The sequence below is a fragment of the Carex rostrata genome, chromosome 32, assembly GCF_964058835.1.
Source record: "Carex rostrata chromosome 32, lpCarRost1.2, whole genome shotgun sequence".
Lineage (NCBI taxonomy): Eukaryota > Viridiplantae > Streptophyta > Magnoliopsida > Poales > Cyperaceae > Carex > Carex rostrata.
Window position 1 is genome coordinate 321,937 of NC_135949.1, and position 13,848 is coordinate 335,784.

At 36.7% G+C, this 13,848-nt stretch overlaps 2 protein-coding genes across 2 annotated transcripts; one reads left to right on the forward strand and one right to left on the reverse strand.

Annotated features, from left to right (window-relative positions):
* Positions 1–2,181: 2,181 nt before the first annotated feature.
* LOC144547719 (Transducin/WD40 repeat-like superfamily protein) lies at positions 2,182–5,460 on the forward strand. Its single transcript, XM_078296419.1, has 3 exons — positions 2,182–3,910; positions 4,107–4,651; positions 4,805–5,460. Exons 1-3 carry the CDS (start codon positions 2,345–2,347, stop codon positions 5,322–5,324), a joined length of 2,631 nt encoding a protein of 876 aa, XP_078152545.1. The 5' UTR covers positions 2,182–2,344; the 3' UTR covers positions 5,325–5,460.
* A 486-nt stretch (positions 5,461–5,946) lies between these two features.
* LOC144548165 (phosphate transporter PHO1-2-like) lies at positions 5,947–13,380 on the reverse strand. Its single transcript, XM_078296872.1, has 14 exons — positions 13,065–13,380; positions 12,424–12,477; positions 12,071–12,317; positions 11,297–11,645; positions 10,820–10,868; positions 10,627–10,701; positions 10,244–10,373; positions 10,014–10,134; positions 8,218–8,467; positions 7,858–7,962; positions 7,712–7,756; positions 7,442–7,594; positions 6,890–7,171; positions 5,947–6,601 (listed from the first exon to the last, which is right to left on the reverse strand). The coding sequence occupies exons 1-14, from the start codon at positions 13,296–13,298 to the stop codon at positions 6,377–6,379; spliced, it is 2,319 nt and encodes a 772-aa protein (XP_078152998.1). The 5' UTR covers positions 13,299–13,380; the 3' UTR covers positions 5,947–6,376.
* Positions 13,381–13,848: the final 468 nt, after the last annotated feature.

The following is a 13,848-nucleotide window of genomic DNA, read 5'->3' on the forward strand; positions in this document are numbered from 1 at the left end:
AGGTTCCTCGGGCTTTGATACCATGAGAAAATTGATCTATTTCGCTAATTCAATTCACCAGATACAATGTCTTAACATATATTATATATTACCCAGTGTCACTCACGTGAGAACTTCTACAAGCTTCTCTAGAATACTATCCTATATAATTGTATACAATTTTACTAAAGTCTATTATACTATTTACAATATATTGATTTTTCCTAACATAGCTATCCTATAGACGCCCTCCTTCGTACTTAACTTCTGATATAGATCTTCATACGCACGACCCCTTGCTTCACTCATCGCTTTCTTTGAGTTCTTTTTTGCCGCTTTGTACTTTTGCATGTTGTTCTCACTCCTGTGATGATGCAAGCATTTGTAGCATTCTTTTTTTTCTTCTCTTTGATAGCCTTTTGCACATCCTCGTTCCACCACCAGGTATCTTTAGGTTCGCGCATTTATTTCCTCTTGTCACTCCAAACACCTCCGTAGCCACCTTCCGAATGCGATTTATCATCTCATCCCACATGTGATTTACTTCTCCTTCTACGTTTCATGCCCTTTCTTCAATCACCCTATCCTTAAACACCCGTGAGGCGTCCCTTTTGAGCTTTCACCACTTCGTCCTTATAATTCTGGTGCATTTGTCCTGTCGAGCACATATCTGAAGAAGAAAAATCGGATATCAGAAGCTGATGTTGTGAAACGACACATTCTCCAGGTATAACCTTACAATCTATGCAAGTTCGTTTGTCCTCTCTTTTAGTAATGACAAAATTGATTTGACTAGAGTGCTGGCACTACTGAAGGTAACTATATAGGATTGTCTCTTTCTAAAAATTGTATTAGCTAATATGAGGTCATATGCTACAGTGAAATTCAAGATCTCTTCTCATTCTCGGTTTCTATCGCCATATCCAAAGCCTCCAAGCACCCTCTCAAATTCCCCACTAGTTGTACCAACATGACTGTTAAAATCTCCTCCTATGAAAACTATCTCATTACTAGGCACACCGCTGACCATGCCATCAAGATCTTTCCAAAATTCTCTTTTGGCGGCCTCACTTAGACCTACTTGTGGGGCATACGCACTAATGACATTCAAAACCTTATCACCAACTACCAACTTAACTAGGATGATCATATCCCCTTGTCTCCTATCGTCGACAACTCCGTTCTTGAGATTCTTATCAACTAAGATGCCCACCCCATTCTTGTTCCGTTCTTTTCGCGTGTACCATAGTTTGAAACCTGTATCCTCCACCTCCTTCGCCTTCTTGCCCGTCCAATTAGTCTCCTTAACGCATAAGATATTCACACGTCTCCTAGTTGCAGTATCAATTACCTCTCTTAACTTACCTATTAAGGACCCTACATTCCAACTACCTAAACAAATCACGCTTTCCTTGGCTAGCTTCCTTGCCCCTCGCACCCGTCAAGGTGTGAAGACCTTTGCTTATTTACCACTACATTCTGGCATCGATGTAGCGTGCCACTAACAGGGTGACGATCCCGCCCTTACTCATTTAACACCATATCCATGTCCCGATATGGCGCGTCACTAATGAGGTGACGACCCGGCCCTTGCTCATTTATCACCACACTTGGGTTTCGATATGGCGCGTCGCTAAGAGAATTACACTCCAACAAAATATCTAGAGGTTTCATTTCATGAGAAAATGGTTGTTTTTCGACCATTAGTCTATCGTTGGTTCATCACGCTTATCACGACCCTCCTCCTTTATCCTGATTTGGAACAAGATGTGCAAAAACTACACTTGCGAAGTTCTCAAATATTAGCACTACAGGAAAATATTTGGGCATTGTAATTGTTCAGCAAAGCTCAAGAAAAGTTTAAGCACTGCATTTTCCGGTCATCGTACAATTATGCTAATAGAATTAAACAAACGATTTGTAATTTCGTAATATAAATGCAAACTGGACAGATGTCACAGACCCATTGGGCTGGACTTTTCTCTGATCTACTAAATTATTCGAGTACTAAAAAGTTGTGTCAAAATTGATCAGACCGTTAGATTATGTAATCATCATCGTTTGTTGAGATCGTACGGTCTGGAAAAAGAATAACAGGATCGTGCTTTTATTAAGAATAACAGATGATGTGGTCCATTGTGGACCAACGCGCAGGTGCTCTCGGTTGAAGATTGAACCACGTGTTTCACAAGAACCAAGATTGAAGATTCAAGTCATTGAACCCAAATCCAAAATTCGAAATTCAAATCTATCTCAATCCTTCTCCTTCCCGGCCAAACCCATTTGGCCTTTTCTCTTGCTACTTTCTCTAGTTTCTCCTCTGCTAAACTAAATCCCTTCCCAGAAAAACCCTACTAAATTATCGATGATCTCCTCTAGACTCAAAGAGCGCGGCGGTGGTGGAGGCAAAATCATGGCTTCCCGGCCCACAAAAACCCTAGATCCGTCTCCCTCAGCCAAGCTCCGACCAAGCAATACCACCTCTAGCTCCTCTCGAAAAATCACCCCTCTTTCGTCTTCCAAAGCAAACCCTAACCCTAACCCTAGTCCTAGTGCCAGATCCATCTCTGCCGGGCGTCGTCGTGACCCAACTCCAACTCGAATTGAGAAACCATCTGCTGCCACTGGTAGTGCGGTCCGCCGCTCCACTTCCTCAGTGCCAAGAAGCCGAGCACCTCTCAATCCATCAGATTTTTCACGCCTTATGTCAAATCTTCGCAGTGATCGAACCGCACCGACTAGGGTTTCTACAGATCGGTTTGGTAGAACCACCGAAAAGGGTATAGAAGCTGGGTCTGTGCTTAGGCGAAGTACTAGTGGTGTAATTAGGGTTTCAGAGCAGGACAGTGGTAAAGGGAAGGGTGTGAAGAGCTCGGAAACTGTGTCAACTAGGGGGCAGTTGGAGAAATGTAATTTAAAATCTGTAAAGGGTAACAATGCTGCATGCAGCTTGGAGCTCTCTAACAGAAGCACTGTAAAATTGTGCAAAGATAAGGTATTGGCTCCTAAACAAGATAGCTTCAATTCTAGTTCAAGTGATGAAAAGAACAAAGCTTCTTTGCCTACATTTTCTGTCAAATGGGATTATGTTTCAAACCCATGCAATTCTGGGGAAATTGTAGTGAGCCGAGAGAAGGAAGTGGTAAAGGTTTCAGATAAGGTCAAGATTTTTGAAAAGGTAATTGATGACTCTGCCGATTCTGGCACGCAAGGTTCTAAGTACCCGAGTAAGTTGCATGAGAAATTAGCAATGTTAGAAGGTCGGGTTCAGAAGATTGCCACTGAAATTAAACGAACCAAGGAGATCTTGGATGACAACAACCCTGATGAATCAAGACTTATTCTTTCTGAAATACAAAACAAAATTTCTTTGGTCGAAAAAGCGGTAGACCACGTTATTACAGATGGGTCTACAAGTGGTGCTGACAAAACCCTAGTTAGTGCACAAGCTGCTCCAAGATTTTTGTCCAAAGGTCTCAATTGTGAAGAACTGGAATCAAGATTTTTCCCACACCAGAAGCTATTGAAAAACAATGTATCAAAGAACACACTTCCTGTAAACCAGATTGATGAAAGGAGCATAGAGGTGGAGTTTCTATCCTCTTTGAGTGGTACAAAATCAGCTGTTTCTCGTACTGGTGCTGGTTCCAAGGTTTCTTCCTCAGAGGGAAGTGGTGAAAATACTGTAATAAGTGGGTTTTGTGAGGAAGAAATAGAGTTGTGTACAGATGAGAGAATTGAGGATTTTGATTCACAAGAGAGTAAGCAGGTCTCTTTAGTGCAAGAGGAGACTGGGGATGCTTCACCAGATGAATTGCGGCAGATTGGTAGCAAATGTGCTGCTGGGGGTTGGTTTGTCTCTGAAGGAGAAGCGGTTCTTTTGGCACATACCGATGGTACCTGTTTGTACTATGACATCGTCAATTGTGAGGTACTTCATTTCTGTCCCTTTTTTGATGATTATTGAGTTGCATAATCAATGGTTATGAGCGCTAGTTTAATTGATTGATTTGAGAAAAAGGTTCTTTGATGAAATTTTTATTAATTTAATTTAACACTTAATCACCTATAGATATGTTAATTTGGTTGTTATTACTGCCCATTACACTGATGTCCTATAATTGTAGAATAAGGCCGAGTACAAGCCTGAAGTTGCGGTACCTCAGAACACTTGGGGAGATTGCTGGCTGCTACGTGCACCAGGTGCCGATGGTTGCTCTGGCCGGTATGTGGTCACAGCCTCTGCGGGGCCCACTCTTCGTCCTGGGTTCTGCTGCTGGGATTTCTACAAGAGGAATGTCTCCGCATTTCACCTGGAGAGAGAATCTGAAACTTCTGAACCCGGCAAACAGTGGTGGTACCGGCCATGTGGGCCTCTCCTTCTCTGTACATCTAACAAACAAAAGGCTATAATGGGTTATGATATAAGGGATGGGGACATGGTGATGAAATGGGAAATGGATACTACAGTTGGGTCAATGGATTGGTCAAGCCCTCTCCAGTGGAGGAGCAGGGGCAAAGTTGTAGTTTTAGGGACTGATTTTATTAGCCTCTGGGATGTGAATTCAGTTGATGCACAGCCACTGTTGTCGATTGGATCAGGTAATAGACGGGTTTGTGCACTCCATGTCAGCAACACCGATGCTGAGATCAGTGGTGGCATTCGTCAAAGGTGATTCTTTATTTTTAACATTTTTGTTTTATAATGGATTCCTTTGATTATGAGAAGAAAGGGGTAGAAAACTTTTTGAGGATATGGTGCATTTTTAATTAATTAGCAGACACAATGTGTTAGTCACATACTTATTTTAAATCTTATTTTCAGGGTGAGTTCATCAGATGCTGAGGGCAATGATGGTGTTTTCTCCACTCAAGATAGCATTAATGTACTAGACTTTCGCGTACCAACTGGTACCGGTCTCAAAATCTCAAGGCATGGAGGTGTTCCAGTTTCTATATATTCGCGTGGTGACTCAGTATTTGTTGGCAGTACTGAAGACAGGCTACAACTTAGAGGCGGGAGAAAGTCCTGGGTCCAGCATTTCTCTTTGCGGAGAGGAAAACTTGCAGCCAGTTATGAGTTACCAGTGCAGAACTCAGATTACCGTACCAGTTCAGTATCTCAGGTATGGGGGAACTCGAACCTTGTGATGGGTGTTTGTGGAAAGGGGCTCTATGTCTTTGATGCATTGAAGGATGGTGCCTATGCCAGTAGTGGTACAGTAGAGGCAAGAGAGACTATTAGTACTGATGCTGATTTGCAATGCCCGACCTTTGATTATTCCAGTTCGAGAATGCTTCTGGTATCAAGAGATAGACCTGCACTGTGGAGATACTTATCGTAGTTTGTAATATTATTTGTTTTGTTTTGCTTTAATTATGTGTGATGATGCATGACTAATGCAGCTTTTTATCATGTCTTATTGTGTGGTAGACTATGTTGATGTGTGATGTATGGTATTTCCTATCTTTGTATGCTTTTATTTTAGTAGAACAAGATCTGTATATGATGTTCATGTACCTGTGTCGGATTGACAATTGATTTAGTAACTTCTTCAATGAAATGGCAATCTACTAGGACCACTTGCTATTTAAATATAATTTTGATATAAAAGTTTGCCATGCTTCAAGTGCTGTACTTTTACTTTAGGGATAGCCAAGGAACAAAAAAGTAAAGAATTTCTTTTACCATTTGGAATATTCTCTCCTTTGGGATTTTGCTGATTGTCCACTTTAGCATCGTTGAGAACCTTTTTATTTGAATAAGCTAAAGGCCCATGATGTCATGACTCTGTGGTTTGTGACACTCCAGATTTCCATATAGTTGATGACTTGATTGGCATTTTGTCAATATGCCCTTTCAACATTCAGTATTGCATTAACAATTCTTGAATTTGCTAATTTTCTCTCTCATCAAGAGTCTAAATTACATAATACATATAAGCAAAATACATGACCCATTGGGCTCAAAATTATTTTTATTTTTTACAAGTACATTATGATTTCATCAAAAACTACAATCTCATTCTGATATCAGAATGTTGGGCGTTACTGGAAATATTTTTGAACCCCCTTCCCCGGTTAAATTTTTCAATAGAAATAACATGAATTATACAATCACCAATTGTGGCTTCCAATTAGTACATTTTACTTCTTCTTAATTGTGCTGATTGAAAATAGCACTTCATCAATCAGATAATCTGCAGCCCTCTACATTTCTCAAATTGCTAGATTCTAAATTCACCTTCAAAGCTAGTACCACTAGTTAATTAGCTTCTTATCCCTTCAACTCCATGACTTCCATCTATGACAACAATTCACCGTGCCGCCTTCTTTGATCAGAGCCGTTGATTTATATACATACACTTGTTTATGGGCCTACTATTTCTCTAGTAAGTCAGTCTGATCCCATATCACAAAACGGCAACGGTATGGCCTTCATGGTACGGAACTTGCCAACATTGTTCAAGTGTTCATTTTCTAACCGGTAATAGTTCCAGTGGCCTCGCCGAATTATTTCAAGTGAGGCAAGTGTGAAATCGACTAGACGGTGCTCAACTGGACCTAGGTCAATCCTCATCACGCTTTCAATCCATGCGAGCCTCAGCACGACATTCAAACCCTGAATGCAGATAATTGTCCATTATATTTACAGTACTGTTAGATTGTATTACAACTAGAGAGATTTTGTGACAATGAACTCATACAACAAAAAATGGATGAGAACCAGATCTACTTCAGCTGGGTAAGGCAATTCCTTTGTATAGGAGATGTTGATTCAAAACTGTTAGCTGATTTCGACAGAATATTGTAAAAATATGCTCGAGCCTTACTTTTAACAAAAAAAAAATGAAACAAAATATTTGCCCAATGATTTTAGATATAGTTTGTCAGTACTCAATCCTCTTACCATGGAGAAATAGTAGACTGATTTTTTCTTTAGGATAAGTTGATCTCTGAGGAAGAAGTTCTTGGATTTAGGGTTCAATAGACCCCAATCCTTGACAAAGTCCCAGTAGAGCTGGTACATTGTGGCCCCACTGCACGCGATGATTGCAAGGGCTAACCTCACGGGTGTGGGGTCCATTGCATACAACATCCTGGCCGCTGCTGCTACCATGGCTGATATATACTTTCCACAGTTTGCCATGTGATTGATATCATATCCTTCTTCCACGTATCTCCTTATACACTACAAAATTTTATGAAAATAAGAATTATATGAAAAGTTCTTTAGGTAAAAATTAATGTTGCATAAATATTCTTGATTAAATCAAGGCCCTGCTATGCCTTTTTGGGGGTTTTGTTGCTGATTCTTCCCTTTCAAATCTGCCCCAGAAATGTTCATATAACCTTTCTTAGATTGTGCTATGTGCGCATACGTGAGCACCAGACGACTTCTATAAATTCATACATATTTTAGTTGTGTACATATTCACTTGTAGTATGTATTTTGGTATACCTGCATGGCTCTCCAGTAGTAAGGAAGAAAAGAAATGACATAAGCTAATAGCTTGTATTGATGGCTAGAGTTACATGTCCCATATGAGCCAGCCTTCAATCCTCCACCAATGAAATAGCATGCTGTAAACTCCATGTATCTAAGCAGTGGTATCTGTCATGTTATCAACACTTTAGCTTTAGATTTGACATATATATATTATGATACAAGAACAAAATTAAAATTAATCCTAATAATTTTAACATCTATCTTTGTAAGAAAAAAGTTCACCTGACTAGTTAGTTGATCGGCCATGAAGAAATCGGCCATCAGCACCTGCAATTCATTATCATTTATTCAGTTATTACTGTCTAATAATGCAAATCAATGTGAAATTAATATACTATGGTGAAAAGCAGGGGGAGTAGAGAGCTAACCTTGTAAAGTGGTGAGAAAACAATGTTGCGGATAACTCGCAGAAAACAAAAGCGAGTCTCTCGGTAAAATATGTTGAAAGGGCACACCAGTAGGCCTAAACAGATCTGTGACCAACAAGCAAACATGCATACATGCCGTTTCAGAATACAACTATTAATTCTGATAAATTTTAGGGAAAAAATGTAATTTACTAGTACATTATTATTACTAAATTAGTTAGTCTAATTTCTCTAATATATTAACCTAAAACATAATTACAGCTCTGGTGCCACTGCATTATGAATATTTCTCTAGATATAGGATCAAATTTAGCTAATGACAACATATATATTTTTTTAATGCTGATTTTTTGAACTTACCAAAAGAAGAATTCCAGGAAGTGCTTCTAAATGGTGTGAAGAAAAATGGTTGTACTTGAAAAATAAATGTGCCACCATGGCGCCTACGACAGCGGTCATGAAGGCGCTACTAATGAGGAAAGCATCTCGGTGCTTAAGAGCTGTGCTCGGCTTAAAGTCGAATATGAAATTGTGGTTGATCCTGGTGCTCTTCCACATGAATAAATTGCAACCATACAAGAATATGTGTAGGCTAATAAGTGCGAACATGCTGCACGACAATGATCAAGAAAAAACATTAAATTACAATGCCGAAAATGGTAAATTGTCTTAAATATGCATATTTTCTCCTAATTTTCTCAAAAAATAGAAAATGTCAAATCAGGATAGTTTCTGCACGGACTACCAAAAGGGAAACTCATACAGTAGGAATTATTACTATCACTATCACTATCACTATCATCACTACTACTATTATTATTATGGTTTTTGAATAATGAATATAATAATAATGTTATTATTAAAATTATTAGTTTAAAAACAAATATTATGATTAACAATAATTATTATTTTATTATTATTAAATACTGAAAATAATTATAAAATAGAAAGACAAAATAAATTTAATTTTTGTAATAAATTGAAAGTGGAAGAATTGTAGTCTTCTGGATGAAGATCTCTTAAGAAATTTTCCAACTTTCTTGGCAATCTTTATTTTTATTCTGTTTGTGCATTGCATTTTTTTTAGAAAGATATCTTCTTCCATCTAATTCCGGATGAAATTTTGATTACAAACACCCCTATAGATATTTAAATTAATTATGGAGGTTTTATTACTTCTTCTTTCTTTGGAAATGGTACTATAACTCCTGTGCTGTCTGGGGCCTAGAAAAAATTGCCAATTTTGTATTTGTAAACTAGCATATTGTCCCCTTTTATATCACAACAGGACCGATAAGTTTTTGTTTTCTATTTTTTTTTTTTTTAATAAGCTATAAATTTGACCATATATATTGTGATTTATTTATTTATTTTGTAAGTCAGTGGACAAAGAGATCAGAATAAGCTATATATTGACTTTACACAAATGGAATAAATTCTCATCATTGCTCTTTCTCTATAGATGTAGGAGAATGGTTGGTTTCAAGTTCTTTAAAGAAAGTAGAAAATAAATCATGGTATAATATGGTCTGAAACTCTCTGTAGCCTTTCAATATGGTTTCCTTTTCATAATATGCAACTATGGATATATTCCACTTAGTAAGTGGACACTTATACTATATATATGAAATAAAGTATTTTGCTTTATACATGGTATGTGTATATAATAATTCATTTTTAAGTGGGGGGGGGGGCAGACTAAGGGAGCATGTGGATATAAATTAAGCAAAGACAAATTAAAATTATTAGATTCATTTGTATATAATAAACTTAGTGGGAGCCAATTTGATGATGTAGACTCAACTATTATACCAATATATCGATCGTACAAACAGCTTATAACCTCTTCCTCTTTTCTTCTTTTCTTCTTTACTAGATGCAACGAGTTATGGTGCATTTTTGTCTTCTATAATTAATATATAAATTATTTTTTAAATGTGTTTTTTTTTTGTACCCTTCCATCATGTCAGTCCTAGTGGTGAGTTGCATGGCATGTTATTCTTTTAATTGATTTTTATTATTGGAGAGTGCAGAGCAATTACTCACAGCAATATACTAATTTAGTTGAGATAAACCTTTTTTTTTTTTTTCTTTATTTCTCATTTGCTGGTCACTCATGAATATTGGTAAAAAATAATGAAAAAAAAGGCACTGACCTAAAAACAGGGTAGACAGTCTCCACATAACCTGATGTTGAAGTGGATGTGAAAATACCACAAAAATGAGCCAATATAGCATACACACCAAACAAGGTCACAAATGAACCAGTGAATAATCCTGCATGCATGTATCATAGAAAAATTAAAGAAAAATGAACCAGTGATCAATTAAATAGGATTCTGTAATTTTTAGTTTTCTGATGTTGGATATTAATTAATTTGTTTACCAGCGAAAAAGGAGATGGTATGAGAATCTTTGTTTTGCTGGGGCTTAAGAGTAATTCTTGCTATTTTTCGATCGTTGCTTGCGAAATGCTTTGTGAAAAGCATTTCCACCTCATCTTGTAACCGCAGCACCTGCACGTAGATTAATTAATTAATTAAAATCATTTATATATCACCTCCACCTCATGTAGCAAAACATGCATGCATGATTGTTTTTAGAAATGAAACATTAATTTTGTTTGTAACTGATATATATTTCACTGTACTATAAGTAGCTAGTATTAGCTATTTTTGTTTGTTTTAATGAAGGATATCATATTATATATGCTATGATTGACAAATTCAGGACATGTCTTGAAAGATAGAAAGATAGATAGATAGATACCTTGTCTGAGACAATGAAGTGGGAACCCTTTACTTTTTTCATGAAACAAGCTGAAGCTTCCTCTTCATTGGTTACCTTTAAACTCACAAAAAATGGCATATTGTTGTCATGTTTCCTATTTTTGTATTGTTGGAATCAGCAATAACCACTGATTTATTATACAAATATATATGGTATGTGCTTCAATCTTCACCTTGGTAACCTTTTTGATGATCTTGGTGAACGCCAATAAATTCAATGAGCTATAGAATAAAAATAGAAAAAAAGAAAAGATATGAGCATGATTAATCCAGACAGTGTATGCCTGTCAACATCAACAGATAAATCAGAGAAATTATTAAAACTATACAACTTCAAATTAAGGATTACCATACTAAACAACTTCACTCATGCATGCATGTAGGTACAAATGTCATTTTACATTTATACCCCTCCCCTCAATCTCACTCAATTATATACTCTGTGCAACCAGGTTGGTTTCAGTACTCCTGTTTAGATATTATCAAGTTTATACCACTTCAATTCAATTTCATGACATGTTAAGCTACCAATCATCACTTAATTATTCACATAAACTATGAATCATAGAATAAAAATGTACCAAAAGAAAAGGAAAAAAAAGTCAAGTATATATTGAAAAATGATATTATTATCAATCATTTATTTTTACCTATATCTCTTCATGCGTTCGAGTCCTTTGTAGAGCTCAACGAGCGCATCACGGATCATCTTCTCTGCCTTCTGTATCTTGATGCGGGTCAGGTGGTACCCGTTGCCGCCCTCTCCTTCCTTTTGGAGCCAGTTGACGAGGCTCTCCCAGAAATTCATGAATGAGAGTGTCGGGTTGGTAGTGGGAATGTCGATCCTGATAACATCAGCCCTAGGTTTTGCCTCCTTCTTCACCTTGCCCCGTGCCGATCCAATGAAGCTCAATCCGTTCCTCTCCAGTGCTGCTATTACCTCCGCCACTACCGGTACTTGTTCTCGCTGTCCATCCTCTGTATTCATTGGTGTCCCCGCTGTATTCGAGGAAAAATAAATTAAAATAAAACTTTAGATTAGTCATTTTGGACCATTAAGCCATGCACCTCCTCAGTTTCTCCCTAGACATGCTAATGTTTTTACATTAGCAAGTTATTTTATTTTACTTTAATTTGTTGAAAGAAGAGCAAGCTATTGATATCCCTTACCTTCAATATATTTTATTAATTGATATCCATTTGTAGTACATAAAATAACCAGAAACAAAATCTGAAATCATTAATCAAGGTAGAATTCTTAAGTTGGTTTTTTGTTGTTATATATAAACAAGAAGTTCAAAAGTTTGCAGAATTACCACTTCAAAATGGACACTCACACAATTAAAAATATTATAATTTTGTATTGCATCAACATCTCGGAATGATAAATACTTAGAGAGAGAGAGAGAGAAATGACATCCAACCTGGGACGGAAGAAGGAGAATTGATGCCCGACAAAAGAGCTCCTGTGGACCCGGGAGAGATGGCAGGTGGGGTATGGTGGCGGGGCCGGCGGTGACGGCTCTCCTTGAGTACTTGTTTTACTTCCAACATTATTTGAAGTTGCTTCAACACTTCTTCACCTCTCTGGCAAAACCCTTCTTCCATTCTTGTGTAAAAATCATCCACCTTCTCCAATTCCTTGTCAACCCTCTCAAAGAAGATTTTAACCTTTGTAATTGCAATGTGTTCAAATTAGAAAGGTGTTTAATAATTTTGTACAAGTATGTCAAAGTATATTTGTAGTATATATAAATAAAGGATCATTATTATATACCTCTTCATCTCCTGATTGAATTTGGTCCAGTTCATACCCATTTTCTTCATCTGCCTGATAAACACCAAAATGTTCCATCATTTATAACATAGAAGTAGATAGAAAAAAAGAAAAGAAATTCCTATAATTTATATTTACAAAGAAGGTATATATACTACTTGTCAAATTTGAGATGCTTGGAATCTCCATCAGTGATTAAAGATTGAAAATAGGTGTTATAGGTAAATGTAATTGAAAAATGTCATAAAGTGGTCCTTTGTTACACCAACTTTCACATTACATATGCACCTAAGTTATCTTATGTACTAGGTTCTACCAGAGAATATACCTTATGAATAAAGTTGACAAGTCACATGTTTTTATTGCAGAAAAAAAAAAGGGTTTGGTTTTAGTAAAGGAAACTAACCTCATCAGCACATCAGTTTCATGACACTAATTATGAAAATGAGAGGAAAATAAAAGTTGATGTTCCTTAAACGGTTTTACCAAGAAACCAGGAAAAAAAGATCACTATATATATGATCATCTCTTCTCCTAAAAATAAAGTAAACCCAAAAAATATTCTTACTTTGTTTTAAATTTTTTCACATATGCATGCTATTCTGCTAAGTTATTGTAGACCTTAATTTGTTATATAATACCTGTAAGTTGTTTTGCGAATTCGACCTAGATGAAAAATGGGTAGCGATTGCTCGGATTGGGTCTGCTACAGAAAACCCATAAAGAAGGCTCTGGCTCTCTGACGAGCTTTTTGGGGATGAACCAAGGAGAGAAACCTTGATGTTTTTTATGATCTTTTTTAGGCGCTTATAATCGACATATCCATCTCTCCATTCATGCACAAGCTGTGCCTCAAGCTCTCTAGAGAATTTCATGTTTTTAGTTCTCTTCTTTAATTTGTTTTGTGTAAGAGAAGAGGTAGAGAGAGTTAGAAGAGAGGGTTAAGATGAGATGTGTTATATAGAAGAGATGCATTGGAGAAAATAAAGGAAATAAAGTTGAAAAAAATAGTAGAGATTCAGAAAAGAAAAGAAAAAGGAAAAGAAGAGATAGTGTTGGAGACCAGTACCACAGTGGAGTTGCTTTGCTTGGTCAGATTAATTTTATTTTCTAATTTTTTGGATGAGTTTGAAATTAATTAGGTGTTTTGTGTTTACAAGGATGATGCATTGATGGCTTGATGCTTTGTTTTCATTTCTTCTTCTTATTTTTGCCCCAAAATACCAATGTGGCACATTTATGCTTTTGTTAGGCACAAGATATATATATATATATATATATATATATATATAATTGTATTAAAAAAACGGATGAATTTTACATGTGGGGCCCCAATTAAAAGGTAGAATTCTTAAGTTGGTTTTTTGTTGTTATATATATGTCTTGATGAATGACATGTATGTATATTAATTTGCAGATAATAAG

Coding starts and splice junctions, on each gene's coding strand:
- LOC144548165 (XM_078296872.1), bottom strand. CDS start 13,298: ATGAAATTCTCTAGAGAGCTTGAGGCACAGCTTGTGCATGAATGGAGA. Junction 10,374..10,626: donor ACTTCATTGTCTCAGACAAG/GTATCTATCTAT, acceptor ATCTACGTGCAG/GTGCTGCGGTTACAAGATGA. Junction 7,172..7,441: donor ACTACTGGAGAGCCATGCAG/GTATACCAAAAT, acceptor AAAATTTTGTAG/TGTATAAGGAGATACGTGGA.
- LOC144547719 (XM_078296419.1), top strand. CDS start 2,345: ATGATCTCCTCTAGACTCAAAGAGCGCGGCGGTGGTGGAGGCAAAATC. Junction 3,911..4,106: donor ATGACATCGTCAATTGTGAG/GTACTTCATTTC, acceptor CTATAATTGTAG/AATAAGGCCGAGTACAAGCC. Junction 4,652..4,804: donor AGTGGTGGCATTCGTCAAAG/GTGATTCTTTAT, acceptor TCTTATTTTCAG/GGTGAGTTCATCAGATGCTG.